This window comes from Ictidomys tridecemlineatus, chromosome 1 (genome assembly GCF_052094955.1).
Source record: "Ictidomys tridecemlineatus isolate mIctTri1 chromosome 1, mIctTri1.hap1, whole genome shotgun sequence".
NCBI classification, from domain to species: domain Eukaryota; kingdom Metazoa; phylum Chordata; class Mammalia; order Rodentia; family Sciuridae; genus Ictidomys; species Ictidomys tridecemlineatus.
In genome coordinates this window covers 87282506-87307573 of record NC_135477.1, presented here as the reverse complement: position 1 = coordinate 87307573, position 25068 = coordinate 87282506, and the positions used below count along the sequence as shown (strand labels likewise).

The 25068-nt window shown below is 33.6% G+C and overlaps 1 protein-coding gene and 1 non-coding gene across 11 annotated transcripts in view; one reads left to right on the top strand and one right to left on the bottom strand.

Annotated features, from left to right (window-relative positions):
- Nucleotides 1–25068, top strand: part of Bdp1 (BDP1 general transcription factor IIIB subunit) — a 100797-nt gene that overhangs the window by 22124 nt on the left and 53605 nt on the right. For 9 of the 10 annotated variants that reach the window (XM_078043926.1, XM_078043921.1, XM_078043930.1 and 6 more), the window contains 8 exons: nt 371–514; nt 4908–5177; nt 7386–7533; nt 12962–13117; nt 14502–14661; nt 17410–17501; nt 18445–18646; nt 19425–19564. In XM_078043926.1, the coding sequence (XP_077900052.1) occupies nt 371–514; nt 4908–5177; nt 7386–7533; nt 12962–13117; nt 14502–14661; nt 17410–17501; nt 18445–18646; nt 19425–19564 (1312 nt within the window). The remainder of the gene's footprint in view (nt 1–370; nt 515–4907; nt 5178–7385; nt 7534–12961; nt 13118–14501; nt 14662–17409; nt 17502–18444; nt 18647–19424; nt 19565–25068) is intronic. The other variant, XM_078043939.1, reaches the window with a different exon arrangement.
- On the bottom strand, nt 5882–5989 carry LOC120885972 (U6 spliceosomal RNA). The gene has a single exon (XR_005728758.1). It is a non-coding gene; the product is annotated as a U6 spliceosomal RNA (small nuclear RNA).

The following is a 25068-nucleotide window of genomic DNA, read 5'->3' as shown; positions in this document are numbered from 1 at the left end:
AATCAATTGAATTCTGTCCTTGACCACAAGTAACCACTCTTCATTTGAATCACCATGGGTTAGTTTAAAATGTTCCAGAATATTTTATTCATGGAATCCTACAGTATGTACTGTTTTGTGCTTGGTTTCTTTTACTCCCTGTTTTTGAAATTAACTCATTTTGTTGCTTATATCACTAATTCTTTTTTTAAATTTTTAAACTAATAGTTTTTCCTTTCTACATGGTCTGTTATGTACTTGTTTATCCATTATTTTGCTGGTAAATAAACTTGCTTTTGCTAATGTGCTATTTTAAAAACCAGAAATTCTTCTTCTTTTTTTTAAAAAATAAATACTTGAAGGTTCTTTTCCATTTTTTTTTTTTAAACAGAGGAAAAGCGTCCTTTTGACTTCGATTTTTTTGCTCATTTGCTTCAGAAAGTTCTTGCTGAGGAAGAGAAAAGAAAACAAAAATCCAGTAAAAGTCAGAATTTAAAGGAGAAGAAATCCTCCAAACCACGGAAAACTGTAAAAGGTATTAATTTTATAAGAAAGTGTTCAGTTTTACTTATAAATAATGAACTTTCAATATTGTCTCTCAGGAATTGAGAATTTAGGTATAGCTCAGGTAGTTGAGATCATGAGGGAATCCAGTTGGACAGACTTAGTTTTTCTTTACTCAGCCAGTTGAGTGGGTCAAAACAGCAGTTCCTTATAAAATTTTATAATTGTCATGATTGAGCTATTTGACATCATTCTGGCAGTTAACAAATTTTTCTGGTTAATCAAAGAGCATCAGAGATTTTTAAGTGTCATGTTCTGTGTTTGGTTATTTATTATTATTGTTCTGCAAAACAAATATGCTATAAAATTATAATATTTAAAAGGTGGAACTCAGGGCTGGGGTTGTGTCTCAGTGTAGAGCATTTGCCTGGAATGTGTGAGGCCCTGGGTTTGCTCCTTAGCACCATAAATAAATAAATAAATAAATAAAGGTTAATTGACAACTAAAAAAATATATGTCAAAAAAAAAAAAGGTAGAACTCTAATATTTTGGGGGTTGTGACTATCTTGTATTCTTTGAGCATAGTTTAATTTCTGAAGGTTGACAGTGACTTGTACCAAGAAGAAAATTGCATTTGTGTGGGTATTTCTATTTTTAGGCTTTTATTTTATTAAACCTTTCAACTCTGGACTCTTAAGAATGATGTTCAGCTATAATCACATAATTTAAAGAAGCTTGAAACACATCCCAGGCCCCTTTCCATTGTTTTAATCACTGAAAAACAGCCCCAAAGATCCTACATAACTTTTTCCTATGCTCTCAGAATTTAAGATGGGGCAGAGGTAGGATTCAAGGTAGAATTGTGAGAGCCTGTGGTGGAGGTCTGCAAGACCACCACCACATTTTGTTATTGGTTAGGAGGACAAACAGTTTTCAGCACCCTATGTCTGACATATACCAAAATTCCAGACTACCAAAAGGAAGAGAGTTCATCATAAACCATATTATTTGTACAAACAGTTTAGGCACAGCAAGCCACTATTATCAGTTAGAGTAATAGAAACCTTCCCCAAACCATCGTCCTGGACATGTCCTAATAGCCAACTCCTAAGCAGACCTTTCAGAAGATGACAGTGAAACCTGTTGTATTAACTCTTCTCTGTACAAAGCCAATCTACAATTTCTTTTTCTAGAGTATGGTACCTCTATCTTTGATAACTGAAGTTACTTTATTCTTCTGGTAGCACTAAGATTGAATGTAAGGTCTTGTGCATGCTAGGCAAATGCTCTACCACTGAGGCGTACCCTCAAGACTTTTTTTTTTTTTAAGTTCATTTTGAGACAGGGTCTTGCTTAGTTTCCCAGGCTGACCTTTGAATTTGTGATCTCCTCCTGCCTCAGTCTCCTGAGTACCTGGGGTTACAGGTGTATGCCACTGTGCCCAGCTCATATTTCATTTATTAGCCAAAGAAATGTTTTTAAACTTACTATATTTAGCTTTAGGAGATTAAGATGTATTAATTCTTCTTTGATTTTCATGTAATTAACACGCATAACTCACTATATCTTATTTAATGTAAGAATTTTAAAGATACATTATTATAACTCAAAATTTAAAAATTTGTGGTTATTTTGACTGAATAAATCAAGTGAATCAATCAAGTGTTTTTTCTCAATTTTGAAATCTTCTTTTCACTTTGTTTTCTTTTTTACAGTCTGGGTTCTTTTTTTTTTTTTTTTTTTTTTTTGGTACCAGAGAATTAACCCAGAGGCGCTTTACCAGTGAGCCATATCTCCCACTCTTTTTTTTTCTTTAAATATTTATTTTTTAGTTTCAGGTGGACACAATATCTTTATTTTATTTTAATGTGGTGCTGAGAATCGAACCCAGTGCCTCACACATGCTAGGTGAGCATGCTGCCACTTGAGCCATATCCCCAGCCCCTCTCCCACTCTTTTTCTTTTTCTTTTCTTTTTTTTTTTTTTTTGAGACAGTGTCTTGCTAAATTGCTTAGGGCCTTGCTAAGTTGTTGAAGCTGGCTTTGAATTTGCAATTATTCTGCCTCAGCCTCCTGAGTCTGTGGGATTATAGGCATACACCACCATGCCTGGTTTATTTTCACTTTTTAAAAAATGTAAGTGAATGAAATTGAATTTTATTATATTTTGGGATTGGATATTTTTAAAGAAAATATCTGATCAACCATGGTTTTGAAGTTAAATTTGCTCTTGGTTTGGGTGTCTGTTTTGTGCTGCTGTAACAGAATACCTGAGTCTGAGTAATTCATAGAGAACCGTAATTTATTTCTCATAGCTCAAGAGGCTGAGAAGCTCAAGATCAAGGCACCTGTCATCTGGCAAGGGCCTTCTTGCTCCTTCATCACATGGTAGAAGGTCAAAGAGAGAAAGCAAGAGGGGAATGAACTTGGCTCCTCTCAATACTGGTTATTAATTTTTCTGTGAGGACAGCACTCTTGGTCTAATCACCTCATAAAGATGCCAACTCATGAATTGTTACAGTGACAGTTGAAATATTTCAACTTGAGTTTTTTGAGGATATTCAAACCAAACATACTATTTTTATGGTGATCTCTATTATTTTTTTCATTTTAATCTTTTGAAATAATTAAAAAATAATTCATGTTTTCACATATTTTATGCAGTTGACTATTAATATGTCTACTGCATAAAATTGCTAGTAGGTAGGGTACTAGCAATTATTTCCAAATATTTGTTAAAAATATTTTTCTTTGAATTGGGGGTAGTGGCACACTCCTATATCCCAGTGGCTTGGGAGACTGAGGCAGGAGGATTGCAAGTTCAAAGCCAGTTTTAGCAACTTAGTAAGGCCCTAAGCAACTTTAAAACACCCTAATCTCAAAAAAAAAAAAAAAAAAAGTGTGCATGTGGGGGACCTTGTGTTATTTACACACAGACACACACATATGCACACATATTTGTTGTTGTTTGTTGAAAAACAGAGAAAAAGGAAAAAATATGTGGAGGATTGGTCTCACAAAAATCAAAGTAATATCAGCTATAGAGTATAGGAAAGCGATCTGGAAGAGGGAGGGGAGGAGGGAAAGAGAAAATACTGGGTAATAATATTGGCCGAATTATATTTTTATATTGTGTGTGTATGAATATGTAACAACAAATTCAACCATTCTATACAATCAGTGCACTAATAAAAAATATGAAAAAAGCACAAATGAGTGAAGATTAAATTCTTTTTTAATTTAAAACACCTGCCTACTACCATAGGCAAGATTCTAGTTCAATCCCTAGCATTACAAAAGCAAAAAATACTCCCCCCTTCAAAAGAAAAATCCATATAGATTTTTCCAGGCATGGTGGCACACTTGGACCTGTAGTCCAAGCAATATGGAAGGCTAAAGCAGGAGGCTCCCAAGTTTGAGAATTATCTCAGCAATTTAGCAAGACCCTGTCCCAAAATTAAAAATAAAAAAGGCTAGGAATGTAGTTGAGTGGTAGAGTTTGATTGAACTAGGGGGATTGAACTCAGGGGCACTCAACCACTGAGCCACATCCCCTGCTCCATTTTGTATTTTATTTAGAGACAGGGTCTCACTGAGTTGCTTAGTGCCCTGCCACTGCTGAGGCTGGCTTTGAACTTGTGATCTTCCTGTCTCAGCTTCCTAAGCCACTGGGATTACAGGTGTGCACCAGCCTACCTTGCTGAAGATTAAATTTTTAACACTCTCTCCCACCTGTTATAAACATTTTTCTGTTCATATGTATGTGCTTATCTAAAGATGTATGTTTTATTAATAAAAATGGAATTAGAAATATACACATTTCTGTCATTTGATTTTTTTTTAAATACAACAGTATGTTTTGAAATCTTTCACTTTACTGTATATGAACCCATCTTGTTATTGCTTTTGTGGATTATTTCGTGTTTATGTGGTGCTAGGGTTTGAACCCAGGGCCTTGTGCATGCTGAGTATGTACTTTATCATTGAGCTACATTCTACATGGATTTTTTTTTTGGTAGTGGGGATTGAATCCAGTGGTACCACTGAACTGCATTCCTAGCCTTTTTTATTTTTAATTTTGGGAACCAGGTCTTACTAAATTACTGAGATTATTCTCAAACTTGGGATCTTCCTGCTTCAGCTTTCCCTATCGCTTGGACTACAGGTATCTGCCACCATGTCTGGCCGTATTCTACCTGTGTTCTTTTACTGAACTATGCCCCCAGCCCATCTCTGCATGGATTTTTAAATCATGAATGTATTGTAACTTATTGGTTATTCCCTTTTGAATATTTTAGTTTTGTTCAATGTTTTGTTCACATAAATAGTATTATAGAGGATATCCTTGAGTATTTATTTTCTCTACCTTTAATAATTTTTTTGTAGGTTGTTTATATATTTATCACTGTTTCACTTATTTTCAGTGAGAAAAGTTATTAGTGAAGGAGTAAATGATGATCCTGATGAGTCTGGGAGTACTAAAATTTCAGATACTCAGGAGGATGCTCAGACAGTTGAAGAAGAGTCTCTGACTTTATCAGGACAAGATTTAGAACAAGTTGTATTAGAACAAGACCGAAATGAAAAGAAAAAGAGAAGGAAGAATCAAGATGATGCTAATGAACAGGAAGTAAAAACTCTTTTAGGAAATGCCAGTGTTCATTCAGTCCCTTTTAAAGAAGAAAAACACAAGAGTAAGTTTCTTATGCATTTTAATAGCCTTATATTACTTTAAGATGTACAATAATGTGGTATATAACAAGTACTTTTCTTTTGGATAGATTGAACAATGCTATTTATGTATGTATGTATGTATGTATTTATTTGGTACTAGGAATTGAAGCCAGAGGCCCTTTATCACTGACCCATGTCCTTAGTCTCTCTTATTGAGACAGGGTCTCACTAAGTGTCTTAGGGCCTCACTAAGTGGCTGAGATTAGCCTTGAATTCATAATTCTTCTTCTTCAGCCTCCCTAATTGCTGGGATTGTAGGTATATGCTATTGTACCTGGTTTGTTAACTGATCTGTACTGATAGTACTGTGTTAGGTATTTTTAAAAAATTTTTTTTAGATGTTGATGGACCATTATTTTATTCATTTATTTATATACAGTGGTGAGAATCAAACCCAGCGCCTGGCAAGTGCTAGATGAGCGCTCTTTTTTTTAAGTTGTAGATGAACACAATATCTTCATTTTTATTTATTTATTTTTATGTGGTGCTGAGGATGGAACCCAGGGCCTCACACATGCAAGGTAAGCACTCTTGCCACTGAGCTACAACTCCAGCCCCCAGCCTTTTGTAATATATATATATATATTTTTTTTTTGAGTGCTCTATTGCTAAGCCACAACCCCAGCCCCTGTGTTAAGCATTTTTATCTTTTAAAATTTATTTTTCAAATACAGAATGCTTTACAAATTTGCATGTCATTCATGTGTAGGGATGATGATAATATTCTTTGTATTTTTCCTGTTTTTAGTATATGTGCTATCAAAGCAAGAACCCTTTTATTTTTAATTAAATTAAAAAAATTTATTGTTAAAAAAAAAAGAGAAAAGCAGTCAGGCATGGTGACACATACCTGTAATCCAGAGACTCAGGAGATTGTGCTTGGCATCTGGAGGCTCTGGGTTTAATCTCCAACATGAAAAAATAAAAGCACATAATCAAGTAAAGACAGGAAGAAAAAGTTGTAGCAGACCAGAACAACATTTTATAGAATTTAAATATCATGCAGTTCATCTTCACTAATATGATTTTAATAAATTAATTCTGGTAGTTAAAGTAGTATGATTTTATAAGCCTAACAACATTATGCTTTTTTGTTGATGTTACAGAGACATTGCTTATAAAGCAGGAAAGATTACTGATTAAGAAATCAGATTTTAGAAGTTAAACAGACTTTGTTTTTTAATGCTAATTCTTGTATTTTTATTTTAGCTCTTGACATTGGACTATCATTAATATATCTGAACTCAGTTCAACAATGGTACCTTTTCATAGGATTTTTGAGTATTCAGTGAGATAATACATCTGATAGTTGCGTTCTTGCTTTTTAGTAAGTAAATGGTAGCTGTTACCTTATTATTAATTATTATACTTCTGAAGGAACAAAAGAACAACCAAGTCCACTTTTAGCTTCCCAACAAGACATAATAAAGCAAGTCATTAACCACTTAAAATTTAAGAAAGATACTGGGTATAGTGGTGTATGCCTGTAATCCCAGTAACTCAGGAGGCTGAGGTAGGAAGATCCCAGGTTTAAGGCCAGCAGCAGCAATTTGACAAGGCCATAAGATACTTGAAACGCAGTCCTTTTTATCTGATTTTGTGTCTCAAAAAAAAAAAAAAAATATATATATATATAAAATTGGCTGGAAATATGGCTCGGTGGTTAAGAGGTCCTGGGTTTAGTCCCTGGTACCAAAAAAAAAAAAAAAAAAAAAAATTCCCAGAAAGATAAGGGAAAATGCTACAAACTTCCCAGGAACTTGGGCTGATATTCAAAACACAAACCATTGTAAGTTGATTAAATTTTCATTACGTTCTAAAATAAGATCGTGTCTTACAAATAAGAAGTTGAATGTTGATTGAATTGTTTTATGGGTAAAAAAGAGTCTTACATGTAAATATTTTTGTAGTTTTAAAAAGGAAGGTGTTTGGGCTGGCATTATGGCTCAGTGGCGGAATGCTTACCTATCATGCATGAAGCACTGAGTTCGATCCTCAGCACCACATAAAAATAAAATAAAGGTATTATTGTGTCTACCTATAACTAAAATATATATGTATGTATATTAATATATCTGTATATTAATATTAATATATATATATATGAAAGAAGGTGTTTGTGTTTTTGCTGTAATTTTTTTAGAATATCATGCACTTTATATTCATAGATAAAAGTCCATCTTCAAGGCCTGAAGTAAATGAAGGTGAAAGCAATAAGGAACAGAAGCTTCCCTGTGCACAGAACAGAGATGACATTGTGAGTTTAGCGTCTGGTGAAAAAGTTGAGAAGAGAGCTGACCCTGTCCTTTCAGAAAGGTATTTTCTATATCGTCACTGGCTTTATCTCATCTTTTGATGAGAGAGTAGTGTTGAATTCTCTAACTGTAATTGGAGATTTGTATTTCTCTTTTTCGTTTATTTATTTATTTATTTATTTATTTAAATGGTATTGGGAATTGAATCTGGAGGCACTCTACCAGTGAACTATGTGAACTATATCCCCAGCCCTTTTTATCTGATTGATTGATTGATTGATTTTTAGAGAGAGAGATAATTTTTTCTTTTAGTTTTCGGTGGACACAACATCTTTATTTTATTTTTATGTGGTGCTGAGGATTGAACCCAGCGCCCCGCGCATGCCAGGCTAGCACACTACCGCTTGAGCCATATCCCCAGCCCCACTTTTTATCTGATTTTGACACAGGGTCTGGCTGGTCTGAGAAAGATTCTGAGGCTGTTCTCAAATTACAGTCCTCCCTCAGCTTCCCAAGTTGCTGGGATTACAGATGTGTGCCAGTGTACTCAGCATAGTTCTGTTTGTTTTTATGTCATTTATTTGAAGCTTTGTTGTTAGTTGCATAAATACTGTATCATCTTGCTGAAATCTCTTATTATATACTGTCTTCTGCTGCCCCACTCCCCTTTCCTCTCTCTTTTTCAGTACTAGGGGGTTGAACCAAGGGATATTCTACCACTGAACTACACTTCCAGCCTCCCCGACTTTTTATTTTTCCCCAGGAGGTAGCCAGAAGTTGCTGTTTTATTTTCCTAGTTAAAGACATTTACTTAGAATGAAATGGGTTTCTAAATAATCACTTTCATTCTAAATGAGTCTACCTAGGAAGAAAAAGCTATTAAGTCATCAATGTACCTTCCCCACCCCCTTTTTTTTCTTTTTCTTTCTTTCTTTTCTTTTTTTTTAAAGAGAAAGAGAGAATTTTTTTTTTAATATTTATATTTTAGTTCTTGGTGGACACAACATCTTTATTTTATTTTTATGTGGTGCTGAGGATTGAACCCAGCACCCTGCGCATGCCAGGCAAGCAAGCTACCACTTGAGCCACATCCCCAGCCCATTTTTTTTCTTTTTATGAAATCATTTATTTATTCTAATTTGTTATACACAATGGCAGAATGCAATTCATTTCATATTACACATATAGAGCACAATTTTTCAAGTCACTGATTGTATACAAAATGTTTTCACACCATTTGTGTCTACCTACATGTACTTAGGGTAATGATGTCTAAGTCATTATACCATCATTCCTACCTTCTTTCCTCCTCCCTTCTCCTCCCTCCTCTTGTCCTTTTCTTTTTTCTTATTTATTTTTGTTTCAATTGTAGATGACATAATACCTTTGCTTATTTATCTTACATGGTGTTGAGGATCTAACCCAGGGTGTCACACATGCTAGTCAAGCGCTGTACCACTGAGCCACAACCCCAGCCCACCTCAGCTCTTTCTATTTAATTTTTAAAACATTTTGAGACATGCTCATATGAAGTTGCCAAAGTTAACTTTGAACTTGTGATCCTCCTTCCTCAGCCTCAAGAGTAGTGGAATTATAGGCATGCAGCACTGTGCCTGGTATTGGCTGATTCAGATCTTTTTTCTGACAATACTTTTGCCTTCTTTTGGTTAGTGTCTGCATGGGTTTATACGTGTGTGTGTGTGTGTGTGTGTGTGTGTGTGTGTACACGCTGGAGATCAAACCCAGGGCCCTACACTCTCTTATTGTTTTCTATAAAGATTTTCTTTTTGGGACTGGGGATACAGATCATTGGCATTGGTAGAAGGTTTTCTCTTTAGTTTCATCAGACAGAATGTGATGTTTCCTATCTTGTGTGTTCTAAAATGTAGTTTATTTTTGAGGGGGTGGGTGTCAAACCTACAGCCTTGTACAGTCTAGGCAAGTGCTGTTACCACTAAGTTACATCCTTTGCCCCTCTTAAGAAATTTTTAAGTGTATAATGAAGTACTGTTAATTATAAGAACAGTATAGTATAGCAGACTTATGACATTTTTTTCATCTTGCATTCTTGAAACTCGATTCATTGGATGGCAACTCCCTGTTTTCTCCTCATCCCAGCCTTGGGCAACCACCAATCTATTTTGTTTCCATGAGTTTGATTGCTTTAGAGACCTAATAAAAGTGGAATTATGGTGTGATTTTAACTTCTATGATTGCCTTATCTCACTTAGTTTACAAGCTTACTTTACTTAGTTTTCAAGGTTTGTCTGTGTTGTGCATATGGCAGAATTTACTTTTTATGCCTGAATAATATTCAGTTGTATGTATATACCAACATTTTCTTTATCCACTTATTAGTTAATAGATATTTTGGGTTGTTTCCATCTCTTAATTAGTGAGTTATGCAGTGAAAATAAAAGTGCAAAAAAGTTTTTTTTTTTTTTTTTTTTGAGATCCTGATTTAATTAAAAGAACTCCAGAACTGGGATTGATAGATCATATGGTAATTCTCCTTTTTTTTTTTTTTATTGGTCTCAGGATTGGTCTCAGGGATGCTTAAACACTGAGCCACATCCCTAGCCCTTTTTGGTTTTGTATTTTGAGACAATGTCTTGCTAAGTTACTTAGGGGTTTGCTAAGTTTCTGGGCCTGGCTTTAAACTTGTGAACCTCCTGTCTCAACCTCCTGAGTCACTGGAATTATATGCATGTGCCATTGAGCCTGACTAATTTTAGTGTTTTGAAGAACTCTCCATACTGTTTCCAATACCTGATATTCCAATTTATGTTCCTACCAACACTTTTATTATTAAGGGTTCATTTTTATATATCCTGTGACTTTTTTTTTTAATCTTTTATTGAGTTTTTTTGTAAATAGCGTCCTAACAGGTAGCCAGTGATACCTTGTTTTGATTTTCATTTTCCTGATGATTAGTAATATTGTACCCCTTTTCATATACCTTTTAGCTATTGGTGTTCTTCTTTGGATAAATGTCTGTTAAATTCTTTGTCCATTTTAAAATTTGTTTATTTTTAGCTTTGTTCTTTTTCAAGATTTCTTTTTTAAAAAATGTATTCTGCTTGGATTCTCTGATCTTTTTGGAATTGTGATTTGAGTTCTTTTCATAATTGAGTTCTTTTCATATTCTTAGTTATTATCTTTTTCTCTGCTGTGGTTTAAAAATATATATACACGCATATGTATATACTAATTTATATATATGTAATATGTATATATGTGTGCGTGTATGTATATGTGTGTGTGTATATATTAGATATATTAACCATTTTTTGTTGTTGTACCAGGATTGAACCCAGGGCATTTAATCATTGAGGCATATCCCCAGTCCTTTTTTATATTTTATTTAGAGACAGGGTCTCACTGAATTGCTTAGGGCCTTGCTAAGTTGCTGAGACTGGCCTTGAATTCATGATCCTCCTGCCTCAGCCTCCCAAGCCCCTGGGATTATCATTAAGAGTTCTCTCTCTCTCTCTTTTTTTTTTTTGGCCAGCTATTATACTTAAACCTCCCAGTCAATAGCTTGCCTTTTACTTTACTTATAGAGTCTTTGTTAACAGAAGTTATTTTTTTCCAAGTGTTAAGAAACCCTTAACATCGCAAAGATATTTTCCCACACTACTTTGCCTGGCTGTGTGAACCCATTTTTAATCTTTTATTGAGTTTTTTTGTAAATAGCGTCCTAATATAGTTCAGTAGCATTAATTACACTTACATTTTTGTGTACCAATCACCATTTCTAAAACCTTTTTGTATTTTCAAACCAAAATTCTAAGTTGTGCAGTAATTCCCATCTACCCTAAACCCTAGTAATCTCTAATCTGCTTTTCCTCTTTATGAATCTACCTGTTCTAGAAACTTGTCTACACTACATTTCAGTGTAATCATACACTATTTCTCAGTTGTTTGTTGTTGGTTGACAGTTTATACCTCATTTTTTTCTTTTGAGGTATTGAGGATTGAACCCTAGGCTTCGAATATGCTAAGAAAGCACTTTACCAGTGAGCTATACCCCTAGCTCTTAGTTTATAATTTAAAGTGTGACTTCAAAGATAAAACTAATTTCAGAAATTATGCACAAAACCATACCTATGACTTATTCTGTGATAGGAACAAAACAACAACCTTGTAATAACTGTTAAAATCCCAACAAGTTTTGGAAAACAGTAAATTGATTGAAAAATTGTCTGCAAAAGCTATGAATTATGAATGGTAAAGAAAGTTTTGAAAAACAGCTGTGGAGAGGGAATATATTAAGGCTTATTCTAAAGCTAGATTAAAGCACTGTGATACTGATAACAGGCATAGACAGATTTACTCAGTGGAACTGAATGTCTAATGTAGGAAAAGACATTTGGGAATCTTTTATGGCAGAGGTTGCTTTAGAAATGAGTGGGCAAAGATTAAACTAACTATTCATTAGGTGGTGCTGAGATATGAAAAAGATAATATTATATCCCTATTTTGCCCTGTCAAATTTTAACTTCCGGATGAATTAAGGACTACACATATAAGAAAATATCTTTAAAGGTTTTAGAAGAAATGTGGGAAATATCTTTGCGATGTTAAGGATTCCTTAACACTGGGAAAAAATAACTTCTATTAACAAAGACTCCATAAGTAAAGTAAAAGGCAAGCTATTGATTGGGAGGTTTAGGTATAATAACTGGCCAATAAAAATATATAGGGAACTCTTATTTATTTTTTTTAAAGATTGATGTGATTTTTTTATACCTTTATTTTAGATAAAAATATTTATTTTTATGTGGTGCTGAGGATCAAACACAGCACCTCGCACATGCTAGGCAAATGCTCTACCACTGAGCCACAGCCTCAGCCCCTGTAGAGAACCCTTAATGAACTCTTAATAATACATCAGGAAAAGAGAAACACCTAGTAGAAAAAATAAGCAAAAAAATAAATAAAATAAAAAGACTGAATATGTGTTGAAACAGTGCTAGGTAATATGTGACTATCAGTTATATTATTGTTAGTTGATATATTTCATAATAAAAAATAATCTTTGCTTTCCATAGTAGTGTTAACTGCAATTTGTGCTTATGTAAACTGTGTCCTCCTTTTATATGACTTTTGGTTAACAGTCCCATGCAAAGCAAGGACTGCCTATATAAAATTTTAATGAAAACTAATTCCTAAATATCATTATAATTTTACACACACATTTGATTTGTGAATCCCTTTGAATTATAGTTTTTGATTTTGACACTTCTTGAGTTCTCCTAAGCCTATTGGTGGTATGTGGTGGTTACTTTCTCTGAAGGTACAGGTCTTTATAACATTATGCAAGAAGTATCATAGAAAAGCCAGCATAGCTTGTGCTTATTCCATAATGAGGGATAATTTCCCAAAGTATTGGTGTTATCTATTAAAAAAATTTTAAATAGTATGAAATAATGTATTACTAGAATTTTTTTTTTTTTTTTTTTGCTAATGTGTCTTCATTTCCTTAGTAATCAACAAGATACCATGCCAGTAGCAACTGAGTTTTCAGAATTAAGCACTTCAGATTTGCCTCCATCAGAAGTTGGAATTAGAACATCATGTGAGGTGAATAATGCTGAGAGTAGTACAGGAGAAAGAAATGTTGACCTGAAGAATAAATCACTGTAAGTATTTTATATGATAGGATTTTTCTTTTCTTCATATTTTAATAAGGTTCTCAATTTAAAAAATTTTTTTTCCTGTCTTAGTAATTGAATCCAGGGCTTACAAGTGCTAGGCAAAGCTCTACTATTGAGCCAACCCCCAACCCTTAATAGCATTCTTAAATTATAGCATCATTTTATTTAGGAATTACAAGGGGGGCTGGGGATGTGGCTCAAGTGGTAGCGCGCTCGCCTGGCATGCGTGCGTCCCGGGTTTGATCCTCAGCACCACATACCAACAAAGATGTTGTGTCCGCCGAGAACTAAAAAATAAATAAATATTTTTTAAAAAATGTTTTTACTATGGTAAAAAATAAATATTTAAAAAAAAAACAAGGGATTATTAACATATAGACCATTTATTTTATAATTTAACTGTGGTCTTGTTAGTGTTATATCAGGGTTTTTTACTTTATATTTCATTATACAGATTTTCATATTTGATGTATGAGCTTTCAGCAAGGTGGTAATTTAGCAGTGAACTTCTAAAATAGTTCAGAGGATTAAATATTTGCTATGAGATTTTACTTGTAGTGGTTTGAGTTATTTTTATTTTTTTCAAAAATAGTAGCTTTTTTTTTTTTTTAAATCAGAAGTTGAACCCAGGACAATCTTCTTCTGAGCTAAGTCTCCACCCTTTTTATTTTGAGACAAGCTCTGGCTAAGTTTCCCAGATTAGCTTTAAACTTGGAAACTTCCTGCCAAACATCCCCAGTTGCTGGTGTTACAGGCATGGACCACAATGCAATAGGTACATTCATATGGTTCAGACATTAACTGCTATGAAATGGCTAGGCCGTGGTGATGGCACATGCCTATAATCTTACTAGCTCCGGAGGTTGAGGCAGGAGGATTGCAAGTTCAAAGTCAGCCTTAGCAACTCATCCATATTACTTCTATGGTTTAATTTAAATCTTTTGATCTACTTCACATATATTGTCAGCACAGTATAAGAGATGATGCTTGTTTTATTTTTTTTCTCAATGTTATTCAGTTTTTTCATCATTTATTTAATTTTATCTAGTATATTTTTTAAACACTGTATTTTGTATTTCACTTTTTCCTCACTGTTTTGAGATGCTACCTTTATTATGTGTTAAAATATACATTTTAGAATCAGTGTTTGGAATTTGTTCCATTTATCTGTTTACTCATATGTTAATACCACTACCTGAATTAATTATTGATGCTCAGCAGTATATTTGTCACATCTAATAGAACAAGTTAGTCTCTCAATTTTCTTTGCCATTTCTATAGTAAGTAAACTTTCAAAGAAATTCTTTCTGGTTCAGAATTTTACTTGAACATAACTGCATGTTGCTTACAGTTTAAGTAATTTTTTTAGGGAGACGGATCCGGCAGAAAATGTAAAACCAATTTTGAGAGGTCGACTCCAGAAACCTAAACCGAATCTATCAAGAGCAGTTGGGAAGAAATCAACTCGTTCACAAAACAAAACAGATGCAGAGAGCAAGAGTTCATGTTCAGAAACTTCAGTTGAGAAGGTATGACATAGGAGACATACTGGAATTAAAATTATAAAATAAAATTTTTTCCTAAGAAATTGGTAATAAAAATATTCACCTTGTGGGCTGGGATGTAGCTGAGTGGCAAAGTGTCTGCCTTGCATTCTCAAAGCCCTGGGTTCGACCCCCAGTTCCAAAAAAGACAAAAAAAAAAAAAATTCACCCTGTAATTACAGATGACTGTTACTGATATTAAAACCAATAAAATAACTTACACATCAACATTAGTTAGGTTTGTTTCTATCTTATTAGTCTCCAGTTTACATATTTTTTTAATTATATATTTTTTAGTTGTTGATGGAGCTTGCTTTATTTATTTATTTATAGGTAAGCACACTACCACTGAGCTACAACAGCAGCCCTTTGATATATTTTCTTTTTTAAAAAATTTCTTTTTAGTTGTTGATAGAACTTTATTTATTGACATGTGGTGCTGAGACTTGAACTCAGTGCCTCACACATGCTAGGCAAGTGCTCCACCACTGAGCTACAACCCCAACCCCTCTTTAATACATTTTCTTTAGAGCTAGGGGACTTATCATTTGAAACATCCTCAGTAATGATAAATCTTTTGTTTACTTACATAAAAACTTTAAAAAAAATATTTCTTAAACCGTATATACATTATACCCATAGTACTTTTATGTGAATATAGGCAGTCACATTCCTATTTGTACTTTATGAACTTTCTCTGTGTATGAAAACATTTCTCTAGTGCCTAGCCATGATGAGTACAATAGTTAAAACATTTTTTCTCTGGAGCTATTCATATATATATTCTTGGGTCTGATTGAACTTTTAAATAATGTATTGGGCTGAACATTGTAGCACACTCCTATAATCCCAATGAAGGCTGAGGTTGGAGTATTGTGAGTTCAAAGCCAGCCTCAGCAACTGAGCAAGGCTCTAAGCAACTCAGTGAGACTCTGTCTTTAAATAAAATATAAAAAGAGCTGGAATGTGCCTCAGTGGTTAGGTGCTCCTAGGTTCAATCCCCGGTACCACAAAAATAAATAAATAACCCAAAATGCATTGGATTAACATTATTCATTTACCTGATCATTTCTCTAATGGATTATATGATTGTTTTGTTTTACTTTAATTTTTAAAAATAAAAGTAAGCAATTTTGTAAGTAGGGTTTTCTCTTCTTCTTCCTTCTTCCTTCTTTCTTCTTTCTTCTTCTTCTTCTTCCTTTTTGTTTTTGGTACCAGGTATTGAACCCAGGGGCACTTAAGCACTGAGCCACATCCCCAGCCCTATTTTGTATTTCATTTAGAGACAGGGTCTCACTGAGTTGCTTAGCGCCTTGCCATTGCTGAGGCTGGCTTTTACCTTGTGATCCTCCTGCCTCAAGCTCCTGAGCCGCTGGGATTGCAGGCATGGTGTAAGTAGAGTTTTCTTAAAGAAACGATATTTTTATGGGTCATGGGGATTATATTATTGATTCAAATTAAAATATTTTTATGGTTCTTATGCATTGTCAAAGAATCTACATTGCTGTTAGCATTGAGTGAATGTTCCTGTTTCCTTCTGTCTGAGAATTATATTAGAAAAATTTAATTTTGGCTAAATCGCTTTTTAAAACATTGGCCAGCTTTCTTTCTTCAGTACTGGGAATTAAATCCAGGGCCTTGAACCACCAAGCTACATTCCCAGCCCTTTTTATTTTGAGACAGGTTTTTTGTAAGTTATACAGGCTGGCTTCAAACTTGTAATCCCTTCTACCTAGCTTCCCAAGTAGCTGAGGTGGTAGGTGTGTGCCACCATGCCTGGCCATTGATCAGTTTTGATTAGTTATTTTCTTTCTTAAGTGAAGTATCTTTCTTAGCTTTTTTGTGGGGGGAGGGGAGATGTGTGTTTTTTGTACAGCTATCTTATCCTAATCTTAATAATAGGATTTTATTCTAGAAAATTTGGAAAATACAGGTTGATTTAAAAATCAAAACAAAAATAAGTTGTAATTTCATTATCCAGATGCAACCAGTCTTTTCACATTATCATCCTAGGTTTTCTTTTATAAAATTGAGTAGTGATATGAATTTAATTTTATATCTTTTGGTATTTTAACATTTCACAAATGTTTTTTTTTTTTTTTCATATCATTAAACTTCTGAAAAACATGTTTTTGCTGGGCATGGTGGCACACACCTGTAATCTCAGCTACTTGGGAGGCTGAGGCAGGAGGATTGGAGGTTCAAGGACAGCCTCCCTAAGCAGCTGATCGAGACCCTATCTCAAAATAAAAAATAAAAAAAGGGCCAGGGAAGTGGTTCAGTGGTAATATTCCCTGGGTTCAATCCTCTGTACAAGGCAAAAATGAAAACATGGTTTTTAGTGATACTCTTACAGTGGTGTGTAATCGAACTTATTTAATTATTTTCTCATTTTTGGAAAATTTGTCTGTCTGCAGTGTTTGCTATTTTATTTAATGTTGCATTGAACAATCTATTGTGTAGATATTTTTCCATTTATTTTCTTAAAAGTCTTCACAAGATATTACTGAGTCAAAGAATATGAACATTTTCAAGACTCTTCAAATTGAAAAGGGCTGTTAATGAACGAGATTATTTGTTTTATAATATTCTCATTTGCATTTAGGATTATTAGAAAATCTTTCCTGGTGTAAATACAAAAATGCAATTTCATTGTTTTAATTTTCATTTGTTTCTAATACAATTTGAACTTTTTAATAATAAGTAGATTAACTCTAAAAATTAAATTCACAGAAGCACATGGAAAAAAATGAAGTGAATACAGGTGACTGTTTTGAAATGGAGAATAAAGAAAGAAAGAACCTAGAAGCTGAAACTGTATCTAAGTAAGTACTTAGAAAGTAATATAAAAGTAGTTAACTTTAGGAATGATTCTAATCACTTGTTTTCTGCTTGATAAGCTCTATTAGTATTTTCATCTAATTTAAGTCCATTTTCAACTGTAGGTGGTGATGAAACATTTTAATAATGTTTTCTATGCTTCACATCATAAATACAAATTAAGGCTTGGACCCATTGAATTAGCAATTACATTTGTAATTTTCACAATGTATTGTTAAATATAGGAATGGTTAAGATAATATTTTTGGAAAATTTTATAGTAAGGGATTTCAGAAGGGAATATTTAACTTAATGTGGAGAACCATAACAACTCCACTCCAATGTGACTTTAACCAGTAGGTTCTGGGCTATTTCAGGTGGTCCAATTTATACTATAATTTGGGACTAATATCCTGGAATTGTATAACATATAGTAGTATTCTGTATGAGGCATACTAGTATCACATCCTTGATTGATGTAGATTTTTCCAGTTTTTTTTTCCTTCTTTTTTTGTGATGCTGGAGATTGAATCCAGGACCTGACGTAAGCTTCAGAAGTGCTCAACCACTGGGCTACCTCTCCATCCCATTTTTATTTGATTTTGAGACAGCATTTTATCAAGTTGCCCATGCTACCCTTGAAGTTGCCATCCTTCTGCTTCACCTTTCCAAGTAGTGAGGATTACAGGTGTACACTACCATACCTGGCTGACCAATTTTGTAATGAAAAATTGATTTAAAAATCTTTTTTGTAGTCAGGCTTCCAGGATTATATCTGTTCAAAAGAGTAGGGAGTAGATGTATGAATAACCTTGAAGATGTTCTTGAGGATACCTGTGAATTATTTTATATTCTGAATGGTTTTCTCATTAATATCGTGGAGAAGGAAATACTAAAAAACAAGCAGTTTGTGACTTCAAAATAAACATTGATTTTATTTTTTTGTAGTTCTAGTTTGAGTGACAAATCTTGTCTGCATGAAGATAATCACCCAAAGGCTTTTAGACCGACACGACCAATAAGGGGCCGATTACCAAGGCCAAAGCCAAATATAGGGAAAGCTGCAGAAAGAAAAGAAATTCTTGGATCACAGGAAAAAGTTGGGGCTGATAGGGAGAATAATGAAAATGAGTCCTGTGTTGATAGAGAAGTAAGTACTTTGATTTTTTTTCACATTGTGTTAAGTAAGTACATAGTCTTAACATAAATCTCTCATTCCTTTTAAAAACAACAAATGGCTAAATAGTTTGTGTTGCATTGATTATTAAGTTTATCGTCAAAATTTCATAGATACCAGTTTTGCTAACTGTAAAGCCATTTTAGATTTTGATCATTGACATGATTTGTAATTTGCTTTCACATTCCCTCATATTTGGACTTGCTTTTTTCCTATTACTCAACGAATTTCTGAATTACCCTTTCCATTTGAAAAGATAGTTGAATGAGTAATTTTAGTATTGGCTCAAATAGAATAAGATGTTGAAAGTTTCCCTCTAAACCATAATTCCAGGAACAAAGATCATGAATTTTAGATTATTTACATGGTCTTTATAAGAAGGTTGGTATGATGTAAGATTTGGATTTTGTCTGTTGTAATTTATCTGGTTGTAATGCAATTATAATAAATATAAAGATTCAGAAAGAGAGACACCATGAAATAATTCTCACAGATCGGCCTAAAATAGTTACTTGCTTTATGATTTGGCAGAAAAGAATGGGAGCTTTGAGATAAGGTAAAAGTTGTGGCTTATGAAATTTTTCTGAGATACCTAAAGAAAATACATTTAAAAAGAACCCTTTGAATTTCATTTTATAGTTTTGAAGTTTTTTCATTTTTCTCATATAACACAAAATATTCAGTGCAATTTTTAAAAATTATCTTTGATTGTGAAAACTAAAATGTTAAAAAATTTTTCTTTGTTATTAAGATTCCTCAACAAATAGAAGATCAGTCATGTAAAAATTTCAATAGGGAAATGTCACATGTCATATCACAACCTGAGAGAAAAGATTCTTCTTTTCAAAAAGTGGAACCAGATGAGCCCAAGACTCTTAGTGAATGTCTAAGGTAAGCATCATTTTATTGATGATGTAATTTTTGAATTTTGTATAGTTTTTTTTTTTTTTTTGGTACTAGAGAATTAACCCAGGAGCATTTTGCCACTGAGCTACATCGTACCCAGCTCTTTTTTTTTTTTTTTTTTTTTTAGTATATATTTTTAGTCGTTGATGGACCTTTATTTTCCATTCATTTATTTATATATGGTGCTGAGAATTGAACCCAGTGCCTCACACATGCAAGGCAAGTGCTCTTCCTCTGAGCTACAACCCCATCTCCCCATTTATTTTCTATTTTGAGACAGAGTCTCACTAAGTTGCTTAGGGCCTCCCTAAGGACCTGTGGCTGCCCTTTCATTTCAATCCTCTTGTCTCAGCCTTCTGAGTTTCTGGGATTACTAGTGTGCACCACTGTGCCAAGCTTAATTTTGTATGGTTTTAGAACTTAATCAGTTCTTTTAGACCAAATCTGATTGGATTTATTTTCTGTGTGATAAGTACAAGTCATAAAATGTTCAAAGATATTTCAAAGTACAACTTGATCTCCAAGGAACTTTATGTCATAGCTTTTATTTTGACTTCTTAGTTATTGGTGGCTTGAAAAGAGTTACTTACCATAAATTAGAATTTGTATTAACTTGAGTAGCTTATCACTTAATATGCATATTAAGTTAAATGCCTGTATTTAAATATGTAAATGCTATTTTTTTTAGTTATAGATAAACACAATACCTTTATTTATTTTATGTGGTGCTGAGATCAAACCCAGTGCCTCAAACGTGTGAGGCAAGCACTGTACCACTGAGCCACAACCCCAGCCTACAAATGCTGCTTTTTTTAAAAAAATATTTATTTATTTATTTTTAGTTTTTGGCGGGCACAACATCTTTGTTTGTATGTGGTGCTGAGGATCGAACCCAGGCCGCACGCATGTCAGGCGAGCGCGCTACCGCTTGAGCCACATCCCCAGCCCCTACAAATGCTATTTCTTATTTTTTTTGGTATTTGATTGATCACATATTACTTTTATTAAGATTGATATAGGGCTGGGGCTATAGCTCAGTGGCAGAATGCTTGCTTTGCACATGTGAAGCACTGGGTTCAATCCTTAGCACCACATAAAAATAAACAAAATAAAGTCATTCTATCCATATACAACTACAAAAAAATTTTTTTTAAAGATTGATATAAATTTTATGTAGAACTTATTAATGAAAACACATCTGTTTTTTAAAAAGTATTTATTTGTTAGTTTTAGGTGGACACAATATCTTTATTTCATTTTTATGTGGTGCTGAGGATTGAACCCAGTGCCTCTTGCATGCTAGACAAGTGTTCTACCTCTGAGCTACAACACCAGCCCAAAACCCATACTATTTTGTCGCCAAAGTTTTTATTTCCCCTCAGAGGGTACTAAACCACAGTGATGGATTTATTAGTATACCTTGAAAATTTTTATTTTGGGAATGGTTAATGCACACAGATGCAGAGAGAACAATAATGGACTCCCATGTATACACTGTCCAAGGAGATAGGGTCTCATCAAGTTGCTTAGGGCCTCACTAAGTTGCTGAGGCTGGTTTTGAATTTGTGATCCTCCTGCCTTCACTTCCCAAGTAGCTGGGATCATATGTGTGCACCACCATATCCAGCTGCTGTGCTTTGTTACACCAATTTAAATGTATTTAAACCTTTATTAAAACAGAAAAATTTCTGTATTTCTTGCTTCCTCTACTATTTTTGCTTCACCCCTCAACTCTTTCTCTACCAATGTGCCACAGAATTTTTGAGTAGGAACCTGTCCAATTATATTACTTGTTATGTATCAGATTTTATTTATAGGAGACTGACAGGTTGGAGCCTGCATTCAACTGAAAAAAATGTAAATGAAAAAAACATTTAAAAATTAATGTAGGGCTGGAGATATAGCTCAATTGGTAGAGTGCTTGCCGCATGCAAAAGGCCCTGGGTTCAATCCCTAGCACCACACATAATAATAATGTGGCGTAGTAGAAAATTAGATTTTCTTTGGGTGCCTCCGAGTTTCAGAAAACTGGTAGATATTGTTAACACCAGTACACAATTTGATCTCAGCAACTTCCCTCTCTACAGGTAGCTTTATCATATGACTTTTCTGACTTTCTGGATGTCCAGGATCATTAAAAAAAATTCTAAAATTCTGTGTTTTGTCAAATCATATATCTCTTTGTATTTACTAGGCAGTTTTCCCTTTCCCCTACTCTGAACACTGTGGCTTGTTCAAGATGCTGTGTAAGAGAAATGGATAATGTATTAAAAAATTCTTCGCTAGATAAATTAGTGAATGTTTTTTTCAAACAATCTTCTAGACAATTATGTATCTTTTATATAAGTATTGGGGCTTGTGTCATGATTGATGATTTATCTTAAGGAGGCATGCAAATGTTTTGTAGATTCTTAACTCTACATTTTAGAAAAATACAATGTGGACCTGGAAGTAGATGTATAATTTTGTGCCTATCCTTTCTTTAGTCATGATCTCCTTTGTTTGCTTTTCTTCTTAAATTCTGTGATCTGTGGAGAGAATACAATATCCATTGTATATTTTAATTTGAGAAATATTCTGAATTAACTACATAACTGAATTCCAGTCTCAAAAACTGCCCTTCAGTTAATTATGCAGCTGATATGAATTCTATGAAAAAAGGTCTGTGTTGCTCATCATTGTATTCCCAGTTCATAGGTACTTTCTGGCATATAATAGGACTTAGAAATATTTGTTGACTTATTATTCATGAACTCAGTGAGTTATCATATATCATATTTTTTATCCATAAAAATAAACTTATAAAAGTCCTTTTATTATATAAAAACAATTTCAGCTATTTAAGCACAATTATAACATTTCATGTTTGTATCTTACAATTTGAATTGATACTGAAATAGGGAAACTACCAATAAAGTATTTGCTTATTAATGCATTTATATGTTTAAAGGATAAACCAGTGTTGAAAATAAGACTTTATAAAAATTCTCTTTTCTCATGATTCTCAAATCATATTCCTAGCAAAGTAACCTCAATAAAAGCTAGGTGTTTTTGGATGAAGATAATCAAAAAATGCAGTAAGGGCCTGCAGTTTTGGCTCAGAGGAAGAATGCTTGCCTAGTGTGCTTGAGGCACTGAGTTCAATCCTCAGCACCACATTAAAATAACATAAATGTATTGTGTTGCCTTACAACTAAAAAAATATTTATCTATCTATTTATTTATTTATTTTGTGGTGCTAGGGATTAAACCCAGGGTCTTGTGCATGTGAGGCAAGCTGAGCTACCAACTGAGCTATATCCCCAACCCTTAAAAAATAAGTATTTAATAATTAAAAAAAAAAAAAGGAATGGAGTGAAATCCATCCAGGATTAACCACGTTAAATTTCCTTTGTCAGTTTATATTAAATTTTGCATTTATTGTTCACTAAAGTTAGTGATAGATATAAATACCTCAGTTATATAAACAAGTACAATTTGAAAATCAGTCTATTTCCTAGAGACTTTTTTAAGTAAAAAATCACATTATAAAAAAACAGATATTTTAGTGAAGAAAGTTTAGATCCTACAAAAATTTGTGCAAGTAATAGCTTCCTTTTCATTATTTTTGTTATTTTTTTATCTGATATAGTATCTTTTTCAAATCTCAAAATGTTTATGGTCTGAGATGGCCTATACTGTACTGCCCACTGACTTTGGGCTCATGTTGGTAGAAGGGAGTTTTGCACTTGGGTGGGCCTTGCATTTATTTTCTTTCATTGGTCATCCTTCCTTCTAAAGTTGGCAACCTGACATTGTGCCCCTTTTCTGTGTTTACTTACCCCAGGTGAACGGTGCAGTTTCTGTTGTTTTTAGGTATGAAAGGAGCAAGATCCTGAAAATCCTGTCATTTAACTTCAGTCTTTTTTTTTTTTTTATACTGGGGATTTAACCCAGAAGCACTTTAGCACTGAGTGACACACTTGGGTATCCTCCCCAATGTGTCTCCTCCGCCCTGCTGTTTTTAAATTTTGAGATATGGTCTCACTAAGTTTCTTAGGGCCTTGCTAAGTTGCTGAGGCTGTGATTACAGGTATACGCCATTATGCTTAGCTTTAGATCTTTTCAAAAAAAATAAAAATATTTTTTCTTAATTACAAGAAGTGCTTGTCTGTTAGCTCCTCTATTTTAAAAATGTTTTAAAAATATTTAATTGACACATAGTAATTACATACATTTATGGAGCATAGTGGGATATTTCAGTACTTATATATATTCAGTGTATAATTATCAAGGTAATTGACAAATTTGTTGTCTCAACATTTGTCATTTCTTTGAATTAGGAACAGTCAAAATTCTCTCTACGGGCTAGGGTTGTAGCTCAGTGGTGGAGCACTTGCCTAGCACGTGTGAGACATTGGGTAGGATCCTCAGCACCACATAAAAATAAATAAATAAAATAAGAGTATTGTGTCCATATACAAAAACAATTTTTTAAAAATCATCTCTATTAGCTATTTTGAATATCTAATTAATTATTGTCAATCATAGTTATCCTTCTGTGACATTATTTCTCCTTCATATTTATACCCTCATACATGTTAACCATCCTCTGTTCATCTCCTCCTTCTGCAGTCATAATTTTTAATATATTTTTTAAAGTTCGTGAATTTTAAGGATAATTCACACACACATTTTTTAAATTTATTTTTTATTTTTTTAATACCTTTATTTTATTTATTTATATGTGGTGCTGAGGATCAAACCCAGTGCCTCACTTGTGCTAAGTGAGCACTCTACCGCTGAGCCACAACCCCAGCCCCTAATAAATCTTTTTTAAAAGCTGTTAAATGTGCAATTATATACTTGTTCAGCCTGACATGACTGAATAAATATTTTTTGTTTCTTTTGATCTAGCTTTTGCCTAAGATTAATGACCTCACTAAGCTCAATACTAACTAAGCTCCTTCATTTGTGTATGTATTTCAATTGGTTTTACTAGCTATAATGGAAAATACAAAGCAAAAGAATGCTGCTGCTTTCTGGAGAACAAAGTGCTTGTTGTGGATAGTGATTGTAAAAAAAATGTCCAATAGTGTTCAGCAAAATATAGTGCATTGTGGGCTGGGATTGAGGCTCAGAGGTAGAGCGCTCGCCTAGCACATTCGAGGCCCTCATAAAAATAAGTAAAATAAAGGTATTGTGTCTAACCAACTACAACAAAAAATAAAAAAATATATATTTAGTGCATTGTGTCATTTAAAATTTTTAAAAAATGTTTGGGGTCTGGAGTTGTGGCTTAGTGGTAGAGCACTTGTCTAATACATGTGAAAAACTGGGTCTGATCTTCAGCACCAAATAAATAAAAGTATTGTGACCATATACAACTAAAAAAACTTTGCTGATAAGCAAAGTGAGCAATCCCAAAAAAACCAAAGGCCAAATGTTTTCTCTGATTATGGATGCTGATCCATAATGAGGGCAGGGGAGAGAAGAATGGAGAAATTTTG